The sequence below is a fragment of the Colossoma macropomum genome, unplaced genomic scaffold, assembly GCF_904425465.1.
Source record: "Colossoma macropomum unplaced genomic scaffold, Colossoma_macropomum, whole genome shotgun sequence".
Taxonomy (NCBI): Eukaryota; Metazoa; Chordata; class Actinopteri; order Characiformes; family Serrasalmidae; genus Colossoma; species Colossoma macropomum.
In genome coordinates this window covers 30,066,302-30,091,165 of record NW_023494790.1, presented here as the reverse complement: position 1 = coordinate 30,091,165, position 24,864 = coordinate 30,066,302, and the positions used below count along the sequence as shown (strand labels likewise).

The window sequence follows — 24,864 nt, the reverse complement described above, 5'->3', positions numbered from 1 at the left end:
GGAGTTATACATTCCCTGTTTGAGTGGAGCGACCGACGATCTGTTCTCCTGTGACCGAGTGTGAGTGACGAGGTCAGTGGTGTAACTATACTGTCCTACAGCGAGCTCACCACTTTCTGTACATCCTAACCAGCTTTAGCAGCGTTAAATCACAACTTTCACAGCGCTTGGACAGTCATATTTAAGTATTGGTGCATTCCCAAGTAACAAAAGTGAAAGAAAGAAGTGGGTTCATGTAAATTACAACCCTGATTTAAACGAAAGTAAACTGAGGAAACTGTGAGGCATTGGTGAGCGGGAGAGTGCTATCTTTCCAGAATAGCTGTTTTTAGCAGCTGGCTAACTTGAAGCACTGCTTTCAGTTTAAACGTACCTAAAAGGAGCACTCCGTTTGTCTGGTGTTGATATTTTGCGGTTCACCACTTAAACTACGATAGTATAGAGAAATCCAGTCGTCGCTAGCTGGTGTCTGAATACTGTGATGTCATTTGTAATGGAATAGCCGAGCGCTCATCACCAGCTAAGAATAATCTGTTTTCTTTCTTAAATTATGACTATTACAAAATAGCCATGCTTTTCCAGCTGGTTAAAACAGCTCACCAGAAACTTTCTCCCACTCTCCCATGACAGATTTGTGAAACGTTCCACTGTTTGGCGAGTGTTTGTTGTGTTCCGACCATGAAGGATAGTTTAAAACAGCAATTAACCACCCAGGAGCAAAAATCAGCCTTCAAACTTGAAAGAAATAATGATTTGACATTTATCGCGATGTGTATCGAAATCAAACAATATGAATTTTGTTTATCGTGATAACATTTTTGGCCATATCGCCCAGCTCTAACAGAAGCATCAAGCAATCTTTTAAGATTGTAGTGAATTGTGCATGTTAACACTGCCCTCTATTGGCAATGATTTTTACCAAGAAGGAATTTGCATGTCTGCTGTTTTAAGACCAACTTCACATGACCAAATCCTAATCCTACTCACCCACTGTAATAAAAACTGCACAGTTAATCTTGTATGAGTGTCAAAAAAACCCTTTCTCCCAAAACATCTAACTCTGTCACACTGACACAGGTTTAGTAATTTTACACAATTCATTAGAAAAAAAACCTCTAACACAGCATATTCATCTGAGTGAAAAATCGAACTGACACATTCTTGAGCTGAATGACACATATGGACCAAGACCTTATAAAAAATGTTTGATGCAATATGCACCAACTCTAACTCACCATTTCTGTTTCTAGCTTTTCATTCAAAAGCTGGACAGAAAGACAGCCAGATAGAAAAGGCACATTGGCAGACAGGTTTTAGACAGTTGAAGTGTGATAGTGATGAGACAAAGGCTTTTTCAAGGACTACAGTAGTTTACACACCTGATTTTTATAAAAATGAGAAAAGAAGCACAGAAAATACAAATGATGGGTCCGACGCTATGAGGTGGCTTTGTTAATAATCAGTAGGTCCTTATTTTTGGTAGTATAAAAGTCTGCCTGTTGGGCTTCACATTGTTCCAGTGTTGTTTTCTTGCTTTGTCTGTTCCTTTGAATTCTCTGGCAGTGGCGGATAACAGTGACTGTGCACAGCAGCAGAGCGCTGGAGATGAGGGCGAAGCCACTCAAGAAGAACGTTGCTGTGTAGGTGCCTGTGGTGTCCACCAACCAGCCTGAATAACAGAAGACATTTAAAAAAAACAAAGGTTCAGGGCAAATAATAGATGAGCAACAGTTTTTAAATGTGTTCTTGTGAACAGCATTTTTAAAAATAATAATTAATGTTAATTAACAACATAAATAGCATGAACTTGATAACAAATAAAACTGATGTTCTGTACTGTGTGTGCGTTTTTTTATGGTACATTTAACCTAAAAGAACTCACAAGACAAAGACTGTAATCAGAATACATATTTAGTGTTTCAAATCTGAACACACTGCCAGTGTTTTAATAAAACAACTTTAGGTTGTTTTAAAAGTAAAACATTGAACACATACAAATGTTAAAAACGTCACAGTAAGACACTACATACAGCTACTTCACTGTTTCAGAGTAATACTGAAATGAAAGCAGTTATACTGTAACACATGACAATGAACTAATTATTAACTCAAATTTAATAATTAACTTTAATTTAAAAATTCACCAGCTTCTTGTTCGAACTCTTCATTAATGTTGTCATTAATGTTGTCGTTACTACATTACTTGATAATCCACATGTTAACATTATGGACTAAAAGTGTTCTAGGTTGTATTTCAAAGAGCTACCAAAACAAACGTATGTTGCAGGCTTGTTTCTAGACTGCTGGATGTACTGGAGTTAAAGCACACTTTAAATTAAGGTGGGTAAAGCCCAACCTCTTTGTCACTCAGTCATAGGGCAGAGCAAGTTGTATCTTTTTTGACTCTATAATATAACCAGGAAAAGCTGTCCAACCGGGCAAAATTAAAAGCTCTCTTTTGTGTCAGAGTAATGGACACCTTTACCTCTCCAGTCTTCCCACTGTTCAACTTACGCTTTCATTTTGAACATTTTACACACAAGCATGTGAAATCATTTATTTGAGACAAAAAACTCTAGACTAATTGTGTGGGTTTGTTTTTGGCATCATCAGTTCATGCTGGTTAGATAACACAAGCCTTGAAAAGATATTGACTGCACAATGTCTTTTTTATTTGAATTTTACCAAGATGGAATTTGCACTTCTGCTGTTTTAAGACCAACTTCACATGACCAAATCCTAATCCTACTCACCCACTGTAATACAAACTGCATAGTTAATGTTGTATGAGTGTAAAAACAATGTCTTTTTTATTTTAAAATGAAATATTGTTAGTAAATTAAATCGCACGACGTAGTCTATTATGCTTTTTTGGCACAATCAGAATTTGGTACAGAAACAAATCTTTGCAGGGTTTAACCCCTTAAATCTGAGGCTTATTACATACTGAAGCTTATTATTCAGTAACTACAGGGGCTTCACTGCAAATTGGTTGAGCAATTTTTAGGTTATAAAAGTGTGTAATAAAACTTTGGGCCATTTAAAGGGTTAAACATTATTACAACCACAAGATATTTAGGGCAGTCAAGCAGTTAACGCAATGCACTATTGGCTGTGTTCACTGTTTTGTCATGTTTAAATAATTTTAAGAAATAATTTTAAGAAAAGTTGCTACTGTAAACTTTCTACTAATTTCTACTAACTGTAAACTTTCTACTAATTGAGATTTTTAATACTTGGAAAATAAGTTCATGGCAAATAGGCACAAATTTGCCCTTTACTCTATTTTTAACTTTTGGGTTTTACATAATGCTGGGTTGTAAAATATGTTATGGATATTTTGAAAAAATATTTCAAGATAAAACTTTTTAAACATTTTATTTACATACATGATTTTCAGAATGTTGAGATGCACCATCTACAGGCACCACAATGTAACTGCAGCACTTTTTAAGTTGCAACAGAAATTTCAAATTATAAGCAGACAAAGAAGAAGCCAACTTCAACCTTTCATACAAGTGGTTAGCTACTAGCATAAGCGCTAGTTAATTTGTACAGACACATCATTTAAATTGGAATAGTAGGAGGATGTATTCCATTAAAAAATCAAAGAAAACTTACCATTATCTTTCCATTTTTCTACAACAAACTGGTTTTGGGCCATAGGATGTTAGCATTACTGCTACTGAGTGCTGAGTGGTTGGTGAGCTGATCAGCTGAGTAAAGCAGTTCACGCTCATTGAGATCATAAAGGTACATAGGCACTGTTAAGTCTTATAACTCGAGCCTAAAAGTGCTAAATATATATATATATATTCAAATGTTTTATGCTGTTCTGAGCGCGTTCTTCAGTATATAAATGATTAAGCATTTACAAACTATACTTTTGCACAAAAGCTCCATAGGAACCCATTCATTTTGGACTTGGACATTTGGACGTCTAGTGTTTAAAAAAACTTGGAAGACTTTATTGAGTGGCAGTAATCCTCACTACAAATTCTCTGTCCTTACAGCCTGACTATAGAAGAGTTCAAAAGAAAGATACTGGGGCACTGTGGGAAATTATTAGCAGTCTAGCAATCACGTTAAATCTAAAAGAGCTCTATGTAAATTCCAGTTTTTTAATTTATTTTTTTTTGTGCCACAATGTTGCTCATTCAATTTACTGCGATTTTTACTTTGTTACTGTCTTGGCACTATAACAGAACTGTTACATTTTGGCTTATAAACTTGTTTCAGCTTCAGATCTCTAAATATGCTGCCATTTGGTTTGTATCCTTCTTCTTGCACTACAACATTACTGCTAACTCTATTCCTACACATCTGAAAATGCATTCATGTTTATTTATGATTTATTATTGACATTTTAGTGATTCAAATTAGGGTCTTTTGTGTCTTGTGTTGGCATTTTGTGTTGCAGAGTTATTACCTGGGACTCAGCACAAACATTTTAAGGCAAATGTCCCTGACATACTGTGAGCATATGATAAATAAAAGACTTTGTCTTTTTCTAGGGTTAGACTTAAACTAGAAGAGACACAATGTGAAGCTAAAGGCACTCACCTCCAATCGGGGGACTAACCAGGTATGGAATAGCATGTAGGAAATATACCACCCCGAGAGCAGAGGAGAGGTATGTCGTCCCCACTACATCTGATGTCACCACGGGTATAAGAGCCACATATGCGCCATCGAAGTAGCCGTAGAGCACTGAGAAAGGCACCAGCAGGGCGAATGTACGAAGAAGAGGGATGAGAAAACAGCAGAGACCTTCCATCCCCACAGAAACCATGTAGCAAATACTCCTGTACTTCTTTAGGCACCTGAGTGGGGTGGAAGAAGGCAGTATCAGTATTGTTAGGCCTTCTATCTATTTATATAATACTGTTTCCTAACCCTGGTCCTGCTCTGCACATTTTACTGTTTTCCCTGTTTTAGCACACCCCACTTCAACTCAGCAAGAGTTTGTTAATGAGCTGATTCGTGGGATCAGTTGTGTGACAGCAGAGAAAACACCAAAATATGCAGAGCAGGGCAACTTCAGGACCAGCATTGGAAACCAATGGATCAAGACCTGCTTAGCTTGCTTCTCGCTATTATTCACCCTGTGCACTCTCTTTTTAACCTTCGCTGTTAAAAATAAAGGCAGAGCATTGCAATAGAAAATCATGTTTGGTTCCCTTAATCAGGGGTTCCCAATCCCAGTGACCCAACACTGTGCACATTTTTGTGCTTTGTCTCAAAAAGCTTATCTAACTCAACTCATTAATTAATTAACAAGTACCTTGTTGGCTTGGTCAGGCGTGTAGAGTAGGGAAAACAACAAAAAACTCAGGGCGCAGGGTCACCAGGACTGAGATTGGGAACCCCTGCTCCAAAGAACCTTTGATAGATGGTTTTATAAAGGAGCTCTGAGTGTGAAGAAACTTTTTATACTTTATAAAACCTCCACATGATGTAACAGTTCTATATCAATTACGCCTTTAATATCTCAGGCCTATCAAATCCTAAGGCTTGGGAAACTGCAAACTGGCTGAGTTATTTTTAAATTACAGGCACAAGGAGTGGAAGCCTGGACCCACTGGCAAGCCTTTCAAAAGGTTAAAGGTTTTCCTAGAACTAAACATCCAAGCTTTTTTAACCATTATGTTTAGGGTGTATTTTTAAATTGTACTCTGTTGACTTATCAGAAAAGAGTAACAGGAAAACAAAGCACCAAAGGTCGAAAAGCATGCAATTAAGCATTTCTCTCAATAATGTCAAACTATGTCAGCGTCCAAAAGAGCCTACCTTCTGTCAGTGAGCCAGCCAAATGTGATGTTGCCGACAATGTCAATGACCCCTAAAATGGACATCAGAAAGGCAGCGTGGTGGTGACTGACCCCCACATCCAGTGCATAAGGCACCAGGTAAACAAAAGGCAGGCTGCAGCCACTGGCCAGGAACAAAAAAGAGCCCGCCAGCACTAGGAAGTCAGGCATAAGCAGGAAACGGTACTCTTGCATGGACTGCAGGCATCTTTGCTGTCTGTTGGCAACAAGGTGCTTCTCATCCACAGGGCCGACGGCCACCAGAGGCTTGGCACTGTAGCCACACTCAGAGTCCACAGGCAGGGGGCAGGCTTCCTCCTCTTTCAGAGTGATTGGTCGTAAAAGTGCTCCACACACACACAGGTTGGACACCAAGCCTCCCAGGATGAGGAGAGCCCCTCGCCATGAGTAGTGCTCAATGAGCATCTGCACCACAGGGGCCAGGATGAACGTTCCAATGCCACTGCCAGACATGGCGATGCCATATGCCAGTGACTTCCTCTCACAGAAATAAACTCCAACCATGGCGATTGCTGGTGTGTAACAGAGGGCAAAACCCAGCCCTGCAAAAACAAGAGACATCTACTCTTATAACAACCTCTTTTTCTTGTATATACACTGCCAGGCAATTTTTTTGGGACATTTAATTTTTCAAAACATATAAATGAGCAAGTTTTCTTCAATGTGTTCTATGTCATTTTGCAACAATGCAAGTTCAAGTTTGAAATCTGACCCCATGGTAACATTTTTTATAGCATGTGCAGAATGGCTACAGCCACTAATAATATTCTGAGCTTTCCACATGCAGCAAGTGAAATTAAGGTCACTAAGTTTTGGTGCAACAATAAAAAAATTTGTTCATTTTTATACCTCACAGTAAGGCATAGACCATATTGACAAGTCTGTGTGACTTTCATGAGGACCTGGATGCAATTTGAGGGGGTTACAAGACGTTATGGTGGTATTTTTACAGAAAAGGTTTGGTTGACAACTGACTTCTTGTGTGTATTATCAACCTTAACCTCATAGTTCCAATGCTAAGCTAAAAAAGCTAAATTTGGACACCATACATGTCTCGGGAGATCAACTACATTTGAGGTAAGTGGAAAATTGTGTAAATTTTGCCCATCAATTCCTTAAAATATAACATTTTCTTGAAGATGCAACTGGTTTTAAGAGACCATTTAAGATTGTCTGAAATACGTAGTATGCAATAATCACCGAAAGCTGAGTGTGCTTCTTGTTTTTGCCTAAAGATATGCTGAGCTGTTCTCATCTGGGAGTGGCTGAGGGCGTTGGACTTGAGGCCGGTACAGGGAGAACAGGATGGGGCCTTCGGCCTCTCCTAGCTCCGGAACATTCTATCATACACTGTCTGTTCATGTTGATTGTGTCAACACCTGTCTAGGGTGTGGGCGTTAAGCACCCCTGAGGTTAGGAGCGGGCGATATATAAACTCTCTGTCGTTCTGAATAAAGCTGAGTCTGTTAAACTGCATTCACCGACTCTCAAAGCTTCCAGACCTGAGGCAGCACAAGAATAGGAGAAGAAGAGTCTTCTACCTACCACCCTTGATGCAATGTCAACACTCATCATAACTCAAACTTCTCAGCTGTTTACCAATTTTTGGGCCAAAAGATGTTCCGTGGGTACTTTTAACAATGGTTTGGATGAACATGATGAACAAGTTGAATGTTGCAAAAAATAAATAAACAGTCTTTATTTGAAAAAAAAGGCTGCAAATCAAACATTATTCTGAAAGTTTAAAAAGAAGGCAAAGTGTCCCAAACTTGGACAGCAAAGCAGTGTTCCCTAACTACACATACACTAACTGTCCAAAAGCGTCCAGAAACCTGCTCATCCAATTTTTGTTCCCAAGCCAACGGTATTATTAAGGAGTTGGTCCCTCCTTTGCTGGCCTTTATTCTTTTGGGAAGGTTTACACTAGATGATGAAACACTGATGTGAGGATTTGATTGCACTACTCCACAAGAGCATTAAGGAGGTGAGGTACTGATGTTGGACGATCAGTTCTGGACCAAAAACAGCACTCCAACCCATCACTTCAGAGAACGTAGTGCCACTGTTCCACAGCCCAATGTAGGCAAACAGGCATGGTCACCTTGTGCGGCTGCTATAAGGCATCTTGCTTCTCTATGCGGATTACATGATGTATGTGCACATTTTGACCCCGTATCAGCAATGGGTGTGACTTAGTGCTGATAATACTAAAATTGAATGGGTTGACTATATGGTCTGAAGTTAGGATGCCTTACCTGTTAACACCCCCAGAGTGAGGTAGAGATACTCCAGACTGGTGGCAAAGGAGCTGAGCACCAAGCCAATAGAGGCCAGAAATCCTCCCAGTATCACTGCCACACGACACGACAAGTGATTCCCAATTAAGCTGCCCAGTGGAGCTGCCATTCAAACACAAAATAAAAGAATGGTTAAATTTCAGATTATAGCAAATGGTGATTACATGAACAATTACAGCTGTTTATTATAGTGGACACAACAATCACATTGACATTAGTTTGTCTTACTTCACTGTAACATATTGCAGGACTTTCAGTTCTCTGCAACTCTTTGAACTGTCGAGGCCAGCTAAAGCTTCACTATCAGTCCCACGATAAGAGGGTTAACACGTCAGCTAACTGCAGTATTGGAAGAGTTTATGTAACATCAATAGTATTGCTTAGGTTCTTTTTTAAGTATTCGATTTTGTTTTTATAAGTCGGCAGTCAAATGCCAAAAATGGCTTTTCCTGAGTCATGTCTGCCTTTAGAGGAATCTCTCTGAAATGCTAGCTGTCGTGACAGCAGATAGCAGTGAGTAGGACAAAAACAAATAGGCCTGCTGTTTCAGGTCAAGCTGTTGTGACACCAGCATGTCCTCTCAAGATGTTCGCTGTGTGTTGCTGACTTTCAAGCGAGAGAGGGGGTCGAGCCTCCTGCAGACTTGAGCTCTTTAGAATGCTTTATTCAACTGGGAAGCCACAAACTGATTGACTGTGTTTTACATCTGTATTTGTCTATCTATTTGATTGAATGCAAATGTGCGGCACAACTAAATTAAGCTTTGTGGAGGGTGGCACCCTACATATATATATATATATATATATGTATATATATATATATATATATATGTATTAGGGGTGGGAGTCTCTAGGCGCCTCACGCTTCTATGCAATTATTGTTCAGTGGGCTGCAATGCGATTATAAAACGATTATCGATGCACCTTGATGCACCTTTTTTTTCTGTACAGGATTTCTATTTTCTTACTGTCTGAGGACTCGGCACTTTTAAAGCAAAGTATTTGTAATAATCCATAATGCATTTACTTCCAATATCTTTTATTAACAAATCAAATGGAAGTGATGTGGCAAGTGAATTAGAAGGCTCTCATTCAGTGCTCTTGTTTGGAGCACAGGAGACGCTGCTGCCACTCATCTGTGATAAAATGCGCTGTTACGGTGACGTAAGATCCAGTGGCAATACATGTCCATGCAGCACGTTACACCTGTCCTACCCGTTTTCTTTAGTGATTTTATACCTTCGGTTTTGGTCTCGTGGTAGAGAGTGGGGGATCGCTGTGTCATTAAAATATCTTGGAGACGGGATGTGTGCAACATAGCACGAAAGCCCTGGTTCGCAACGACTGAGAACTGGTGTGCAGACTGAAGGTCACATAGCAACGCAGTCTCGCCCGGCTAGTAGCTAATGAAAAGGCAAAGAGACAGCTTTAAGACGAACATTTGTAACATTTATAAGCACTGCAGTTGGTTTCCTGGTATGTTAAATCTGCAACGAGAGACTGTCAAACACTAAAAAGTTGAAGATGAAGTCAGCTTCTCTTTTGAATTTTCCTGTTCCACCTTAAATGGTGCTGCATTTACATTCAGTGCCTCAGTCAGAATTTAAGGTGGAACGGGAAAATTCAAACAAGAAGCTGGCGAATGAGAAGCAACTTCAGTCTCATAAAACAGTCGACCGTTGAGAGACATTTTACAAGAAACTATTCACTTTTGAGGAAAAGTGTCCTGGCGGAAATGGGAGGGAAGTGGCTATAGCTAAAGCTTAAAGCAGAGGAAAGTAAGTCTGTGTTTTTGTTTATATTTTTTAGCCTATACTAGGACATCAGCACATACTGAGACATACTGGACATAAAATGTTGTGGCTCCCAAGGTGGTTTGATTTTTGTTGAACGGACAAAATGGCTCCATTTAGGTTGTTGACTCCTGACCTAACCTAGCTTTTACTGCAGAGGGTGCCGGTCGGATTTCTCGATGATCCACTTGTGTTTTTGTTATGTGCACGTCACAGACTGTCTGGGCGCTGCATCTAATTTTAGATATTTAAGATATTTTAATTGCATTTTTTATTAAATTGTATTATTATTTTTATTATTCTGGGATGTCGCTTTACTTTTTAATGAGAATAATGTTTAACAACCAAAATAAATCTGAATTATTTTAATTGAGCATAACAGTAAAACACAGAATTAACAATATGTAGATAAACCTATGTCAGTATTGGTCTCCCCGCAGGCCCAGCAAGAATGGTGCTAAATACTGTTTCATGTCTAAATTTCTACAAGACTGAAGTTATTCTGCAGTTTTGTTTTTTTTTAATTTACCATTCCACCTTAAATGGAGCAGCAGTTACTCTGTGGCACCTCTACATGCACCTGATTTTAACTGCTGCATCATTTAAAGTAGAACAGGAAGTGCAAATAAGAAGCCACTAGTTTCTTCAGATTTCTGAAGTCATTTGTCACATGCGTGTGTCTCTTACAGTCACGCCTACGACTGTCAGACACAGCTGGAATTTGGAAAATATTACACTCATTCACGCTTCAGTATCAACTAGTTCACGGCTTGTATAACACGGCACAATTTAGCAGGAGGAAAAACCATTCACCATGAATGAACAGTGTCAGGCTGTTTCTTTTCAGACAAAACAAAAGCATTTTGCCAATTTTCATTTTCAAAGATCAGATGGCTCAGATTTGATCTTTAGTGTCAAAGGGTTCTATGTTGTCCTTGGAAAAGTGCAGTACTGTCAGTTGGACTCGAATGATCACATACCGCAGAGCATGGTCATGCAGTCCACCAACGAATGGATCCATGCCGTTCCAGAGTAATCACGTGCAAAATGCATTTGAAATTCAACAAAGAAGATGGAGATGCATCTGAAAAACATGAAAAATACAATTACAAATCCAACTTACATACTGCTAATGATATAAATGAAAGCGTACGCACATACTGCTGTGTTCTCCATGAAACGTGCTGCAAGTGCTAGGGCAAAATCTGTTACATGAACTTTCAGTACTGGCCACATAAACACTCTCAAACAAATCACTAAATGTTACATTTTGTGCTATGATCATCCTGAGTTGGGAAGTACTGATTCAACTTCTTCTCTCTGATATCTATTTGACCAAGTACTTGCCGAGTACTGATCCAATACCAGTGCTCTGTTAAGGCACTTAGGTTTTGTATTAAGAAACTACACAAACATTCAGTAGAGGCTAATGTTCCACAGTGAAGGGGCATATGGCAACATTTTTGAAGGATGGAGCAATTTTTTAAAATTATATGTTGCAGAAGTTTCATATAAGTGCACGGTTAACAGGCACAATAAAGGAACTGTTTAGTGAATTGGTTACATTGGGCCAATATTCAGTTTGTTTATTAAGGTCACTCTCATTGATGCTATTTAGTATACTGGATCTAGTTGGGACGGTGAGGTCTACAGCATGTTTCCTCTGAGACACATAATGTCAGCCACCAGATCATTCTGAACTCATGTTAACAGAACATCACTGGGCAGCTCAACACACCTGGAGGGGACCACTGCTACATCAAATCAACAGACACCTGTGTTGGCTAGCGTTGTGCTGATTAATGGAGGCAGAGGGAGGACCATCCTACCCACCCAGAGAGTCAATTATGCTCTCTCGGACTGCTGATGACAGGGATCGAACTTATGATGATAGAGCCAACACTTGGACAAGTCAAGTTTCATTTATCAAATATCCTGCCTGAACCAATCATGTTCACGCCATCCCACAAATGGAGATAATTTTGGTCAAAAGAATGCAGGCCGCTTAACTCTTCTTTAACCACATTAATGATTCACTAATTTTGTTTTAACATACTGCAATGGTCATTGTAAATGCCATATGCATCAATATAATTGCAAATATCATATTCTGTCAATATTGTGCAGCTGTAAAGAGTACTGAGCATCAGTTCTAAGCAGATAAGAGGAGACACTTTGGCTTGCAGTTCAGCCATTATTGCTGACTAGCTGGACAAGAGGAAGCCCTGTGGGTGGGTGGGGGCTGGGGGGGCTGTGAAAGGGGTAATGAGGCACAAGCTTTAACCTAGCCTGCGTGCACCTGAACAAACACAGAGAAAGCACCAGGCAGGCCAGCAGGGTCAAAATACTTGGAGTGAGTACGACAGCCGACGACTCTCACAAACTCAATCATTGGCCACAGAACACACTCACGGAAAGCTGGCTAGGGGCCATCAGAGGGAGATACGTCCTATAGTCTGCTGTGCACTAATCAACCTGAACACTGTGAACACACTTTAGCCCAGAGCAAGCCTGGTTAAGGCCAAAGGGTTCAAACAGCTCCTCAGGCACTAAACCACACCCATAAGTACATTTAACACAACAACAGCCTCAAACCGATCTTTTGCCTATAATGAGAGTTTCACCATCGGTTGTCGTGCAAGTTATTTATCACCACATATCTCCGCAGGAGTCAAAACTTAGTAACAAGAGGCCTGGTTGGACATTGATGGCTTAAAGGATCAGTGCCTTTGTCTCCGATTAGAGAGATAGCGTGACACACCTATTTGCTTCTTACTAGACTCATTTTGCGTGCTTTACACTAATTTGCATGACACTCCTTAACTGCACCCATTTCTGAAACTAGGACATGAAGTAATTATAAACAAAATTCTGAAGTGCACAAAGAAAGCCTGCAAGTTCCAACTGGTTTGTCTTCCAAAATTGTTCTGGCACTTTTCACAAGTCAAATAGATGGAAATCTAAATATACAAGTTGCTGATAAAAGAAATATATGATCACAAACCCATCCATAGTTATGGTTCACGCAGTATCACAGGCAGGAGATAAAACATAGATCACACTATCTCAACATCCCTGCAATTCCCCATGGACGAAAGACAGGCCGCTAAAAAGCAGTTATTCATGTTCATTTAGTTACTGACACTACTCAAACAAAAACTGAACAGCCATAAAACCACTATTCTTCAGGTGTATAGTAAAAATAAAGCCTCCAATATCAGTGATTCTAAGGGACCCTCTGATCCACATTTGTGCTTCAACGTAGCTTGCAACACATTGGGCAAAAATGTGGACTGTCTGTAGAGCCCTGAGGACCAGTTTGAGAACCACTACCCTATTTGGTCCTTGGCTTGGATGCATGGTTCTAGGAAAAAAAAACTTTAAATGGCTGCAGAAACTTTACATTATGTATCCTCATTATCTTACATGTCATTTAAAACAACCATTCTTAAAAACATTAATTGAAAGGTCTTTACAGAATCTAAAGTGAGTCTTCTAAAGCACTGCTCTAAATAACCCCTGACACCTTTATTTTTAAGAGGATATTAGACATTAGTAGCAGACAGTGATTTATTAGCTTTTAAAGCACTATGTCCACTTTGGCCCCTTGTTAGAAGACGTGTTTACCAGCAGGTCAAATGTAACCTGAACTGGAAGGCTGGGACATAAACACTAGATACCTGTTGTCACCCAGTGAGCCAGTAGATTTGTTTTCAGTGATTCTCAGACTGAGCTAAATATAATGTTCTGGATGACCTCTTTCCAAGACTTAGAATATTTCCACTGGTACGTTTTGAACATATCACAATATGACAATATGAACTGAATTTATCCACTTAATTGCTGTACTTGGGCGCTCACTTCAATTCCTCACTCTCATAACTACATATCTTACATATTAGTTCCATAGTAGTTACTGAGTGATTTGGAATAATTACTGATTAATAACTTAATAAAAAGCATGAAATTGAATCCCCTGAACTCCAGAATGGTGGACAAATATTCTTTCTTGATCTTGGAGGGGAAATTCTAAGTCTAAAAAAGGCTAACTATGTCTGCCCTAAATAATAAGCAATACAGTTCAAAGACGTAGACCCTGAGGGTTTTTATGTGGATCCACACTTCAGTTCCTTACTCTCAAAATTACACCGCACAATTCATAGTAGTTACATAAATCATTTATAGTAATCACCGAATAATAAATCTTAACTCTGAAAGAAGACTGAGGGGCATCAAAACTAGCATAGCCGTAGCAGTGGACACTGTAAATGGAATCTGCAAACCTCCCGTTACTGTGCTCCACAACTCCACTCTGTGCCATAACGCATATCTGCACAACTACACAAATGAACACAAATGTTCACACCACTCTGGCATATACTGTAAGTAATAGTACATTTTATGTTTACTCAGACTTTGCACATATTGATTCTTTTTGTCTCCTTTCACACTAGTTCTTCATTTATCTACTCTCTTGTCTTTTATTATATATGCTTTTATTCCATTTTATTTTACTTTATTCTTTTCTGCCTTAATTAATATTTTAATTTCTTTTGAATATCTGTAAAGAGTCTGTATATTTCCTCGTAAGTGTAACATATTTGGCGAAATAAAGTAATTCTGATTCTGAACTAAAACAACCAGTCAACAGAAAACTGCTGACCTGTTTATCACTTAGTGTGTTTTTCAATGTGTAGAATTCAACAGAGAGAAGATACAGTCTAGAGGCAACACTGTGGCTCAAATAAGGCTTACCTAGTTACAGCACGAGTGCAGACAGTGACCACAAAACAGCCGGCCACAATCATCCACCCCCAGCCTCCATCAGGAGGAAGCACTCCTGTCTTCTTCTTCCTTTCCTGAGCCATGGATGCCGCATCCACCTCTGCTCCTGCCTTGTCCTTAGTAGCAAGACCCACGCGCACTCGAACACACCCACCCCCACACTTTGCACACCTCGCTTCTACCACACGCGCCAGTCATGGAGTTCCCACTGTAGCTGTGAGGACCTGAACACAAGATGAAACATGCAAAGGAACATGCAGCAATAAGTAACAAGACTGGCTAAAATGATTAACAAGCAGTAGCTCAGGTCTAACCTATGGCAAGCTAGACACTTGATATGGAACATCATTCAGGACTTGGTGCACTGTACACTGGCCTTTTCCCAGCATGCACGGGCAGCACACACGGGCAGCACTAATGATTCACAGCTGGCCAGAGCGAGGTGGCAAGTTTTCTCATGACGTGTGACCTCTTCAGGCGAGGTGTTTACGAGCCTGGGGGCCATGCTAACTCAGGAGTTACCAGATTAACTCAGGAGCCTGCAGTCTGCCTTGCTGACCCCCTTCACCCTCTTGAAAAGCTGAGGCATGTTTTAACATGCTCTTCCTGGAAAAACATATTCAGTGGGTCACAGTTTCACATTACCGATCTGCTTCTCCTCAACCATAAACATACACAAGCAAACACATTGATAATCAATTCAAATGATTCGTCCTCATAGATAAAGGTCAGAGTTTTGCAGGCAACACAAGCTCCAAATTTCAGTTAAAGCTTTCAGCCCGTACTTGCTGAAGGCTATAAACCAGCAGCACACTGAATTAAATGTAGGTAATTTTAATGAGCATTTCCACATGAATAAAATTCATGACATCAACACTGTGTTTTGGCCACAAAAAGACTTTGGACACTTTTATAAACTTTATTGAAGCTTCATAAAATATACTTCAAAAGTGTTTAACAAAAAGAAAACACTTTAGCACAGCATCAAACCTGTGGTAGACTCTTTGTGTGGGGAAACTCTGGAGAAGAAGTCCAACCAGTTTGCGGTAATTGCACAGTAAAGCCCAAACATGAAACGTCAAAGTCTGGGTCTGCTTTTCCTGTTTTTCTTACAGTGGTGTCGGCGAGCTTGCGTTCGTTGACGGGATCTTGAAGTTAAAAGTGTACAAAACGCATTTTTGGATGCAAACATGCAAAGAAACTGCTCAAGCGATCATGGTCTGAAACACACCAGGTCATGTTGTCCAGTGAATCACACTTTGAAATTCTTTTTGGAAATCATGGATGCCGCGTCCTCCGGGCTTAAGAGGAGGGGCCACCCGGCTTGTTATCAGCGCACAGTTCTGTGATGGTATACGGGGGAGAATTAGTGTACATGGCGTGAGTGACGTGCACATCTGTGAAGGCACCATTAATGCTGAACGATATATACAGGTTTTGGCAACATATGCTGCCATCCAGACGATGTCTTTTTCAGGGAATGCCTTGCTTATTTCAGCAAGACAATGTCAAACCACATTGCAACAGCATGGCTCCATAGTAAAAGAGTCCAGGTGCTAAACTGGCCTGTCTGCAGTCCAGACCTGTCCTTCATTGAAAACATTTGGTACATTATGAAACAAAAAATATAGCAAAGGAGACCCTGAACTGTGGAGCAGCTGAAATCCTACATCAAGCAAAATTTATTTTTCAAAGAACAATAGAATTTTGGAATTTCAACATTTGATATTGTACTATTTTGACCTTGTACTATTTTCTATTAAATATAGGTTTTAGATGATTTGCATATCGTTGCACTCTGTTTTTACTTACATTTTGCATAGTGCCCCAACTTTTTTGGAAACAGGGTTGTAAAATATCTATCACTTGGTTTGACATCTTGTTTTTCTAACACAACAAACTAAGCATGGCACAAATGACCAAATACGTTTAAAGGCCACTGCATTTTATTCATGTACAAAGTTTGTACACATTCGAATCAAGTCAATGCAATGTATCAGTGTAAAAGCATAGGGCCTGGCTCTATGTACGCTGCCTGGACAAAATGAAGGAATACTTTAGTTTCAGTAACCTCCTTCCTCTTCTCTTTCCTGTAACTTATTAAAAATAACTCATAGTTACTCATCACTTGAATAACTGCGAAGTTTAAAGGTAACTATTTAGTAACTTCTGTATTTAAAAAAAAAAGAATTTATGTGTTATCAGTTTATATCTACATATACACTGAACTGTGCTCACCTTCTTTGTTCAGCAGCAGGAACAGTTCTTATGCTTGACTAGTTTTATGGAATGTAATATGTATGTCTGAAACCTTCATCTAAAATCTTGAATCTGGTCACATGCAACGACTTGCTGTGCACAGCTGTCGGTGACTTGCAATGGCCTAGAGGTGTTACAGGGGGGAAAAACTAATACTTTGGACTTTTTGTATGTATGGTATGTATCAGTGCAATTGATAAGAAAAACACAATAGCATCTAGCAACTCTCCAGAAGTAAATTACAGACAACACCAAGCTGGCTACAATATGTGCAAGAGAGGGAAAGGACAGTATTGAGAAGGACATAAAAATCAGGTAGGCTACTTTTTATTTTCATTGTTTGGTCAAGCAACATAGAGTACACTGCAATTACATTAAACTAATATGGTTATGATCACACCTACATCCCTGAGCAAACCTCACTCCAAACGTCTCCTGTGAATAAAAACTTTTGCGATTAAAAGAAATCTCTCATTAAATAGTTTCATGTATTCTTCTTCTTCTTCTTCTTATTATTATTATTATTTGTTGTAATCATAATTAGACTACCATCTTTTTTAGAAATACTGTTGTACATAAAACAGGATTAACTGTGTAATTTAACACCGAAAAACAGACATACTATAATCCACATTTAGATGAAGTTAAACCGGAGAGGATTAAAAGGTCTAGTTTCAACGGGTTTTCAGCGTTGAACAATATGAGCACTTTACTGTTGACAACGTCTGAAATCAACTTTAATTCAACAGTTCTACGTTGAACTGAACAACAATGAAATCAGCGGGGTTCCAACGTTCCTTTGCTCTCTGGGGTCACTTTTAGAACGTGTTTTATTCCTGTAGGACTTGTAAACGTTAATAATTACTTCACTGACTATCAGTGCTATTTGAATGTGAAATAGATTGTAGTTCAGAAATAAACGCTGCATAAGAAACTGGTTCAGTTTTATCATGAAACTGACATGAAAATATGCTAATTAGCTTAGCCCTGGGTTAAAACAGTGGCAACAACATTAAGCTACAAGACATGAACTAAGATTGCAAGAGCCATTTAAACTTAGCTTCCAAATTTCGCAAGGTTAAAACTAGTTAATAAAAATGAATAAATAAATAAATAAATAAAATAAAAGCTGAGAACAGAAAGTTCTTACCGTGTATGAAGGCAGTCTGCTGCTCTAACGGCCTGCTCCTCATTGGGCTTCTGCACCTAGAATAACTCAGCTCACATTCATAAACACTGAACCTTCCTCACATTGTATCGATTCAGTGGCTCCTGCATCTCTCCTCCACCCTCCAAACGTTCCCTTCAGCAGCTGCAGGAACATCCAGCGTGTGTGTGCGCGGGTGTGCTCACAAAGCTCAGGCACCTCTCAGTTCTCCAGCCCCCAGAACACGTGGAGACAAATTATGCAATTACACATGTGCGTGTTCCCCTCTCTGTGGACCACTCACTGCTCCGAACAGTCTACCTGCCCAGCACAAGAACAATAAACCTACTCTTACATGTAATTAGCTAGCAGTAGTAATGGAGTACTGGCAGTGAAAGGTTGTGTCCTGTGAGGATATTTCCATATGTGACCGTGTTGACGCTGAACTGAACGCCATGGCAGCCACATTTGCCTAATTACTCAACAAATGACACACACACATAGACACACATACACCCAAACACACACACATGCACACACACCCGTACACACATGAACGCACACACATACACATCCAGACACACGTTTTCATACCTTATCAGGGCGAGGTCATACATATGTCCTACATGTTTTAATACCAAGAACATGACCCATATGTACTACATACTTAAGTTTGCAAATAAAGCATTATGTCCCATTATTTATATATTTAACTCTCTATATACAGCACCCAGCTAAAAAAGAAACCTGGTTTTAGAAACCAACCTTAGCTTGTAGTTTTGACTGAATGTGTCAACCACAAGTCCACAGTGTTCTATTTGCCCTCTTACTCCTCATTTCTCAGTCCAATTGAGGAATTCTTTTTGGCTTGGCGTTGGGAAGTGTATGACCACCAACCACACGTCCACCTGCCTCATCTGCAAGCAATGGAAGAGGCATGCAGAGACATTAAGGTGAAGTCAGTCCAGGGTTGGATACAGCATGCAAGGTGCTATTTTTCCTGTTGCCTAGCCAGGGATAAGTGCTGAGTTGTCTTCTCACAGTGGAAGGATGGACAGAAACACTTTTCACATCTGAAGTAAGAGTGGAGCTAGATTTTCTCCTCTCTCTCAAAGATGAAAGCTTGCTGTTTATCTGATGGCGACAGTTTTGCTGGTCTACCAGGTCTTGCACAAGTCTCACGTCTGTATCTGTCAATGAATTTTTGAAGTGCAGTTTTGGAAACTCCTGTTTTTTCCCTTATTCTCCTTTGACCTTTCCCTTTCCCTGTACAATATTTTATCTAATCCCCTCAGAAACATCTTCTGAAAAAACTTGTACTTAATGGCTGTTTCCATTAGAAATAAAAAAAAAAAAAATGAAATGTGGTCTCTGACTTTTGGACACTACTGTATAATAAGAACATGACCCACATGTACCATATATAAATTTCTGTATGTAATAATAGTCTCATATATACTATACACAGTGAGGTCCAAAAGTTCACTAATGAAAATGCTTCTGTTTTTTCAAGTTTTTTTTTTTTTAATTGCAAATAATTTCTTAGACTAACAATTTGAAAAGTTGAATATTTGAAATGTTTATGTCAGGATTTCTAAATATTTGGTATAATATGTCTCTCTTTTACCTTAATGATACTATGTTCTCAGCTGACTCCTTAAATATGTGCAAAAGCCTCTGAAAAGTAGATCCGAGTCATCTGTACATTAGCTTCACTAGAAGAGATGAGACTCAAAAAATCTAACCTTTTTTTGTACAAAGTATTAACATGGCAGATTTTCATACTGACCTCACACTTAAAAATATGGTTATTCAAGGGTTCTTTAGTGAAGAAAATGGTTCTATATAGAACCATTAACACTCAAAGAAAAAAATTCTTCAGACTGATAGAGAGTGCATTTTAAATGGTTCTATATGGAACCTTTTTTTAATTCTTAAGTTTAAATGATCCCAGATCCCAAGTAATCTCAGACTTTTGGACCCCACAGATTTTTAAGTTAGCATTAACTCGATAAAGGTAATGAGCCCATGCTGCCTGAGTACTGGTGCTCAGCACTAAATTAATGTCTTACAGACCTGATGGAGCTTGTGTTAACTGGACTGGTTTGTTCTGTTTTCTTCTTTTAAAATGACACCAAAGTGAGCCTTACATAATATTGTAAACATTACCCAGACACAAAGCAGATTTACGGAAAAGAAACAAAACAAACCATCTAGCAACAGGAACACTGCTTTTTCATGGGCATTACATCAGAGAATATCACAATATGTCAGTATCATGGTATACTGGTAAAGACCATATGTCACTCAGCACTAGTACCTGTGTGGAATAATATATGTAATGTATTATTGCACACATTCTATCATGTGATGTTATATTTAATATATATATATATATATATATATATATATATATATATATATATATATATATATATATTACAAATTATATAGTAATATATTTTCCATTTACATTTAATATCGAGAAGATTATTAGTTCAGCTCAATAACACTGAGATTAATAACTGGCTCATCACCTTAATTTATCAGTCTACTCAGGCTTCAGTAGGACCTTCAGTGTTTGTAAAGTTGTTAATTGAGGTCCTCTTTAGTTTGTCTAACAAGCATGTTTGCTACATGCTGTGCACAGATCCTAAAATATTCAATAAACAAACATTCATGGTGTTTCCTTTGAGAACTGTATGATTTTTACTAAGTGGGTAGGTATTCTAGATGTATTCTCCTAAAATGTAACTGTATTCTGAATACTGCCTTTCTAAAATATAACACTGAATACAGATGCTTAATTTCCGTATTCTGAGTACATATTTCCAATACTTGTATTATGATATATAATAAGCCAAATGAACATAACCATAATCTTAACCACAATAACCAAAAAATAATCTGTTTTGCCTTCAGTTATAAGCAATAACCTGTTTTTATAAAAACACTTTAAAGTCAGGACATTTGTGCTCTTAATGTGTATGAAAATAAAACACCAACATACAGACAACTGTGCACTCCACACACACACAGCCTGCATTCAAATAAGCAAATACTGAAGAACTGCGTACATATGTACCACATTTGGTAAGTATTCAGGGTTTATTAACAAAAAAACAAAACATGTAAGGTGAACAGAAAAATGATCAAGATTAATGGTGTCATGACATGTCAGAGCTGTTCATTCCACAGGGCAGGCCTAAATAAGCCTTGGATACCTCTACAACACGTAAACACAAAACACTGACGTAGTGATGCTGTGAGAGCAGACTGAATATCATACTCCTAACTGTGAAAGAGTGAGTGGTTTATTATTGAAATAAAGATCAGGCTTAGGAAGGAGTTTATGATTCAATTATATTGAATCTTTCAATGCTTACAGATTTATGAACATGCATCAAGTATGACTAAAATGCAGTGAAAAAAAGTGATGCACTGAATTTAGTTGAATAAAAAAAAAACACCATCATTTCCACATTAATAAAATTTCATTCCAAAATGCTGTGTGTCCACTTATAACTACAAGAGGTTTGAAAGGAATAACAGCTGACATAACATACTGTCAATAAATGCATCTTTATTTTATTAATTATTTTGTGTAAAGCCAAAATCAGCAATCTATACTAAAAAAAAAAAGAATGAGAATGAATGAAAGTGACATTTAAGATTCTGGAATGAAACTTTTCATGTATTAAGTTAATACAATTTTATCTTTAGGTTTTGCATAATGTATATAACTGATGTGGAATTCTGGAATATGTAAATTCTGTACTTTTTTCAGTGTGGCTGATCAGAATAAACAAAATGTGAAGACCAAACATGCTTGAGTATACATTGATAGGACCATTCATGCAATAAGCTGAACTGGGCCTGGTACAAAGCACATTCTCAACATTAATGGAAAAGTATGTAGTGCCTCGATTTATCTTGCCCTGTTTTGCATACATGTCATTCTTCTTGGTGTAGTTATTATAGCTTGCAGTGGCTCAGAGCTTAGAACAGTATGTTCTAACACATGCATTCAATTTCCTGAAGGAAAAAAAAAACAAAACAAAACAAAGAAAAACCATGAACAGACCAACTGAATTCAACACAATGGAGGATTAACATTTTACAGAGACATCTGGACATAGCATTAGAAGAAGGAGGCAGATGCACAGATAAAAGTCTGGATTCCATCAGTAAAAGGCACCCCTTAAAACACGTGAAAGTTGCTGTAGTGGCTCAGAGTTGTGTTGGACTGCCATCGTGCATATACAGATACTCAAAGTCAAAATGGCGACCAACTGCATAAGGCAGAGGACTGAGCAGAGGTAATGGGAAAAAAAAAATAGAAGGACGAAATGAAAAACGTGTAAACTATCGGAAACGAGCTCCAGCATCACATACGCTTACAAACATATATATAAATGCTTGCCTTTCATTAGCAATAGCATAAAAGGCCCTCAATTACACACATTTCAGAGTATACACTTTGCAGGAAACGGAACACTTTCTTACTGTCATGTCACCTCATGTTTTTGGTGAATTTTGTACACCATATGCAAATGCCAGACACTCTTGACACTGTGAATGAGAGAACAAATAGGGGAACAGAAATTAAATTACTTAACGAAATCGCTACATTACATAATCTCATTACATTAACACACATAAAAGTTCGGGTAAAATCTTTCAGTAACGCTTCACTCGAACCCTACTACGCTGACATAATCACGGCACAAACATAGATTGTCATAACCGATTTCGTTAAATAACTTAACAGTGTCATGTTACCTTTTTCCGGTAATGTCGTAATATTGGATGTCATGACAGCTTGTGTCACATGCTAACTGTTGCTGTGTGCTGTGTGTTACCTATAACATTTTGACATGTCATGAGATGTACTGGTTATAGTAACACGCTAACCTGTCATGACCACTCATAACAGTGTATGACATTTTCCATGACATGTTTATGGCATGTTTATGTCAATATTACGTCAGGCTCCAACAAAGTGTTAGCAACTTTTCCTTCTCCTACAAAGTTACCCCTTCGGAAATACAAGCTTATGTTCCATAACAGTGATGACTTAAATTAGAAATACAACTTAAATATGTGGCTGATGTTTGGTGCTGGGGGCAGCACGGCCCAGTGACAGCTGGGATAGGCTCCAGCACCCCACCGCGACCCAGAAGGATAAGCGGTTTAGATAATGGATGGATGGATGGATGTTTGGTGATGATGCAAGCGGAGGACACAGGAAACTCTGAGCATTTTGAAATGGAATTTGTTTTGATGCTAGGATATTTTGACTTTATGCACAGAAATGTATGTCTTTTTATTTTCAATATCATTTAAACATCTGCTCCATATGTCTGGAATACTGCAAAGCAAATCAAGACATGGACAAAGCACAGACTAGTAACACAGTTTATACTCTGCATACATAGCGTTTTAAAGTGCTGCCCCAGCCTGCTGCTGCAGCCTAATTCAGGTACACCCACAAAGCTTGGGGGGAAAACAGCAAACAATAGACTTTTTTAAAGAAGAACGCTGGGTTCTTAACCTATATACAGCTTGTAGTGAGTGGAAATTCCAGATCTTCTGGATTTTTGGAATCCAGCATGTTTGGCATGTCACCAGAAACCTCAGCTATCTCCCTTAGTTATAAGTCATCCTCTATCTCTCACCTACTTCATCCCTTCATTGTCATATACATGTAATATATAGCCACATTAAAGGAATACTCCAATATTTTTCAACCTAACCTCTTTCTGATTCATCTGTAGCATGCAGTCGATTACCATGGACAGTACCCTGCACTTATAAAACAACAGAAAACTTTTTTTTCAAAAACACTTTCAATAGAAACCACTGTGAACTGGCTTCCATTCTAAGCACGTTTAGAGTCAATTCTGATCCTTAGTCAAGCACAGGGAAATAAGTGTTCAAGGTTACTGACCGAATGCTACAGGTAAAGCAGACAGAGATCAGGTAACAATACTGGAGTATTCCTTTAAAGTGTCTTGCCAAGCAGACTACTACAACTACTCAGACTACTTTCATTATTATACACAGCTTTGAGGAAGGCAAATTAAAGATACATGTTAATGTCAACGATACGTGATGCTGGGCCTCTGAGAGAAACATACAAGACATAGAGAGATGATAATGAAGGCATTTGTTGAAAAGGCAGGAGGAAAGGCAGGAGAAACGTTTACAGGCTCGATTAGTAGTTTCAAGTGAAACTGATACCATCATATAATGCCACAAACAGGACAATCAATAAAATGACACAATCTGCAAAATATGGATTAAATAGAAACAAATAAAAAACAACAACCTCTATTACAGTGTAAGTACATCTCAAGGGTAAAAATAAACTAGTTGTGTGAGTGAAGTAGTCATTCAGTGAAATATGGGATAATATCAGAGCTGATGCATATCATATTTTTTTCTGATCAGAAATCATTCAGCACTGAACTACTAACCTAACAAATCGATAAGCCGTTGATCAGCAAACACAAAGCTTGGTCCCCAGAACTGTCTCCATAGTTTAAAAGGCTGTGTTAACAGATCAGCATTTGGCAGATGGTTAAAAAGGGCTCTATCAAACTGGCTAATACTGCAAAATCTTAAAATATGAAGGCCATTTACTATCAGATTGATGATGCAGAAAGTCAATTTAAAAGTCCAATAAGTAATATATTTAAATTTCACCGGTCCTCTGACCAGGTGATCAAACCTAGGTCTCTCATGATCACC

General features: G+C 38.5%; 1 protein-coding gene across 2 annotated transcripts; it reads right to left on the bottom strand.

Annotated features, from left to right (window-relative positions):
• Positions 1 to 829: 829 nt before the first annotated feature.
• On the bottom strand, positions 830 to 18,642 carry slc16a12b (solute carrier family 16 member 12b). Of its 2 annotated transcripts, none has more exons than XM_036573013.1 (7): positions 18,115 to 18,642; positions 14,676 to 14,929; positions 10,901 to 11,004; positions 8,087 to 8,230; positions 5,791 to 6,373; positions 4,564 to 4,823; positions 830 to 1,669 (listed from the first exon to the last, which is right to left on the bottom strand). In XM_036573013.1, exons 2-7 carry the CDS (start codon positions 14,786 to 14,788, stop codon positions 1,437 to 1,439), a joined length of 1,437 nt encoding a protein of 478 aa, XP_036428906.1. In that variant the 5' UTR covers positions 14,789 to 14,929; positions 18,115 to 18,642; the 3' UTR covers positions 830 to 1,436. The 2 variants fall into 2 exon arrangements, with proteins under 2 accessions (XP_036428906.1, XP_036428907.1); XM_036573014.1 differs by lacking the exon at positions 18,115 to 18,642 and adding an exon at positions 15,020 to 15,460.
• Positions 18,643 to 24,864: the final 6,222 nt, after the last annotated feature.

Bases quoted from the DNA above. Each gene is read 5' to 3' on its own strand.
- slc16a12b (XM_036573013.1), bottom strand. From the start codon at position 14,788: ATGGCTCAGGAAAGGAAGAAGAAGACAGGAGTGCTTCCTCCTGATGGA. The intron at 11,005-14,675 runs GTAAGCCTTATT...CATGTTTTTCAG, and splicing joins TGCACTCGTGCTGTAACTAG to ATGCATCTCCATCTTCTTTG. The intron at 6,374-8,086 runs GTAAGGCATCCT...TTGTTTTTGCAG, and splicing joins CACTCTGGGGGTGTTAACAG to GGCTGGGTTTTGCCCTCTGT.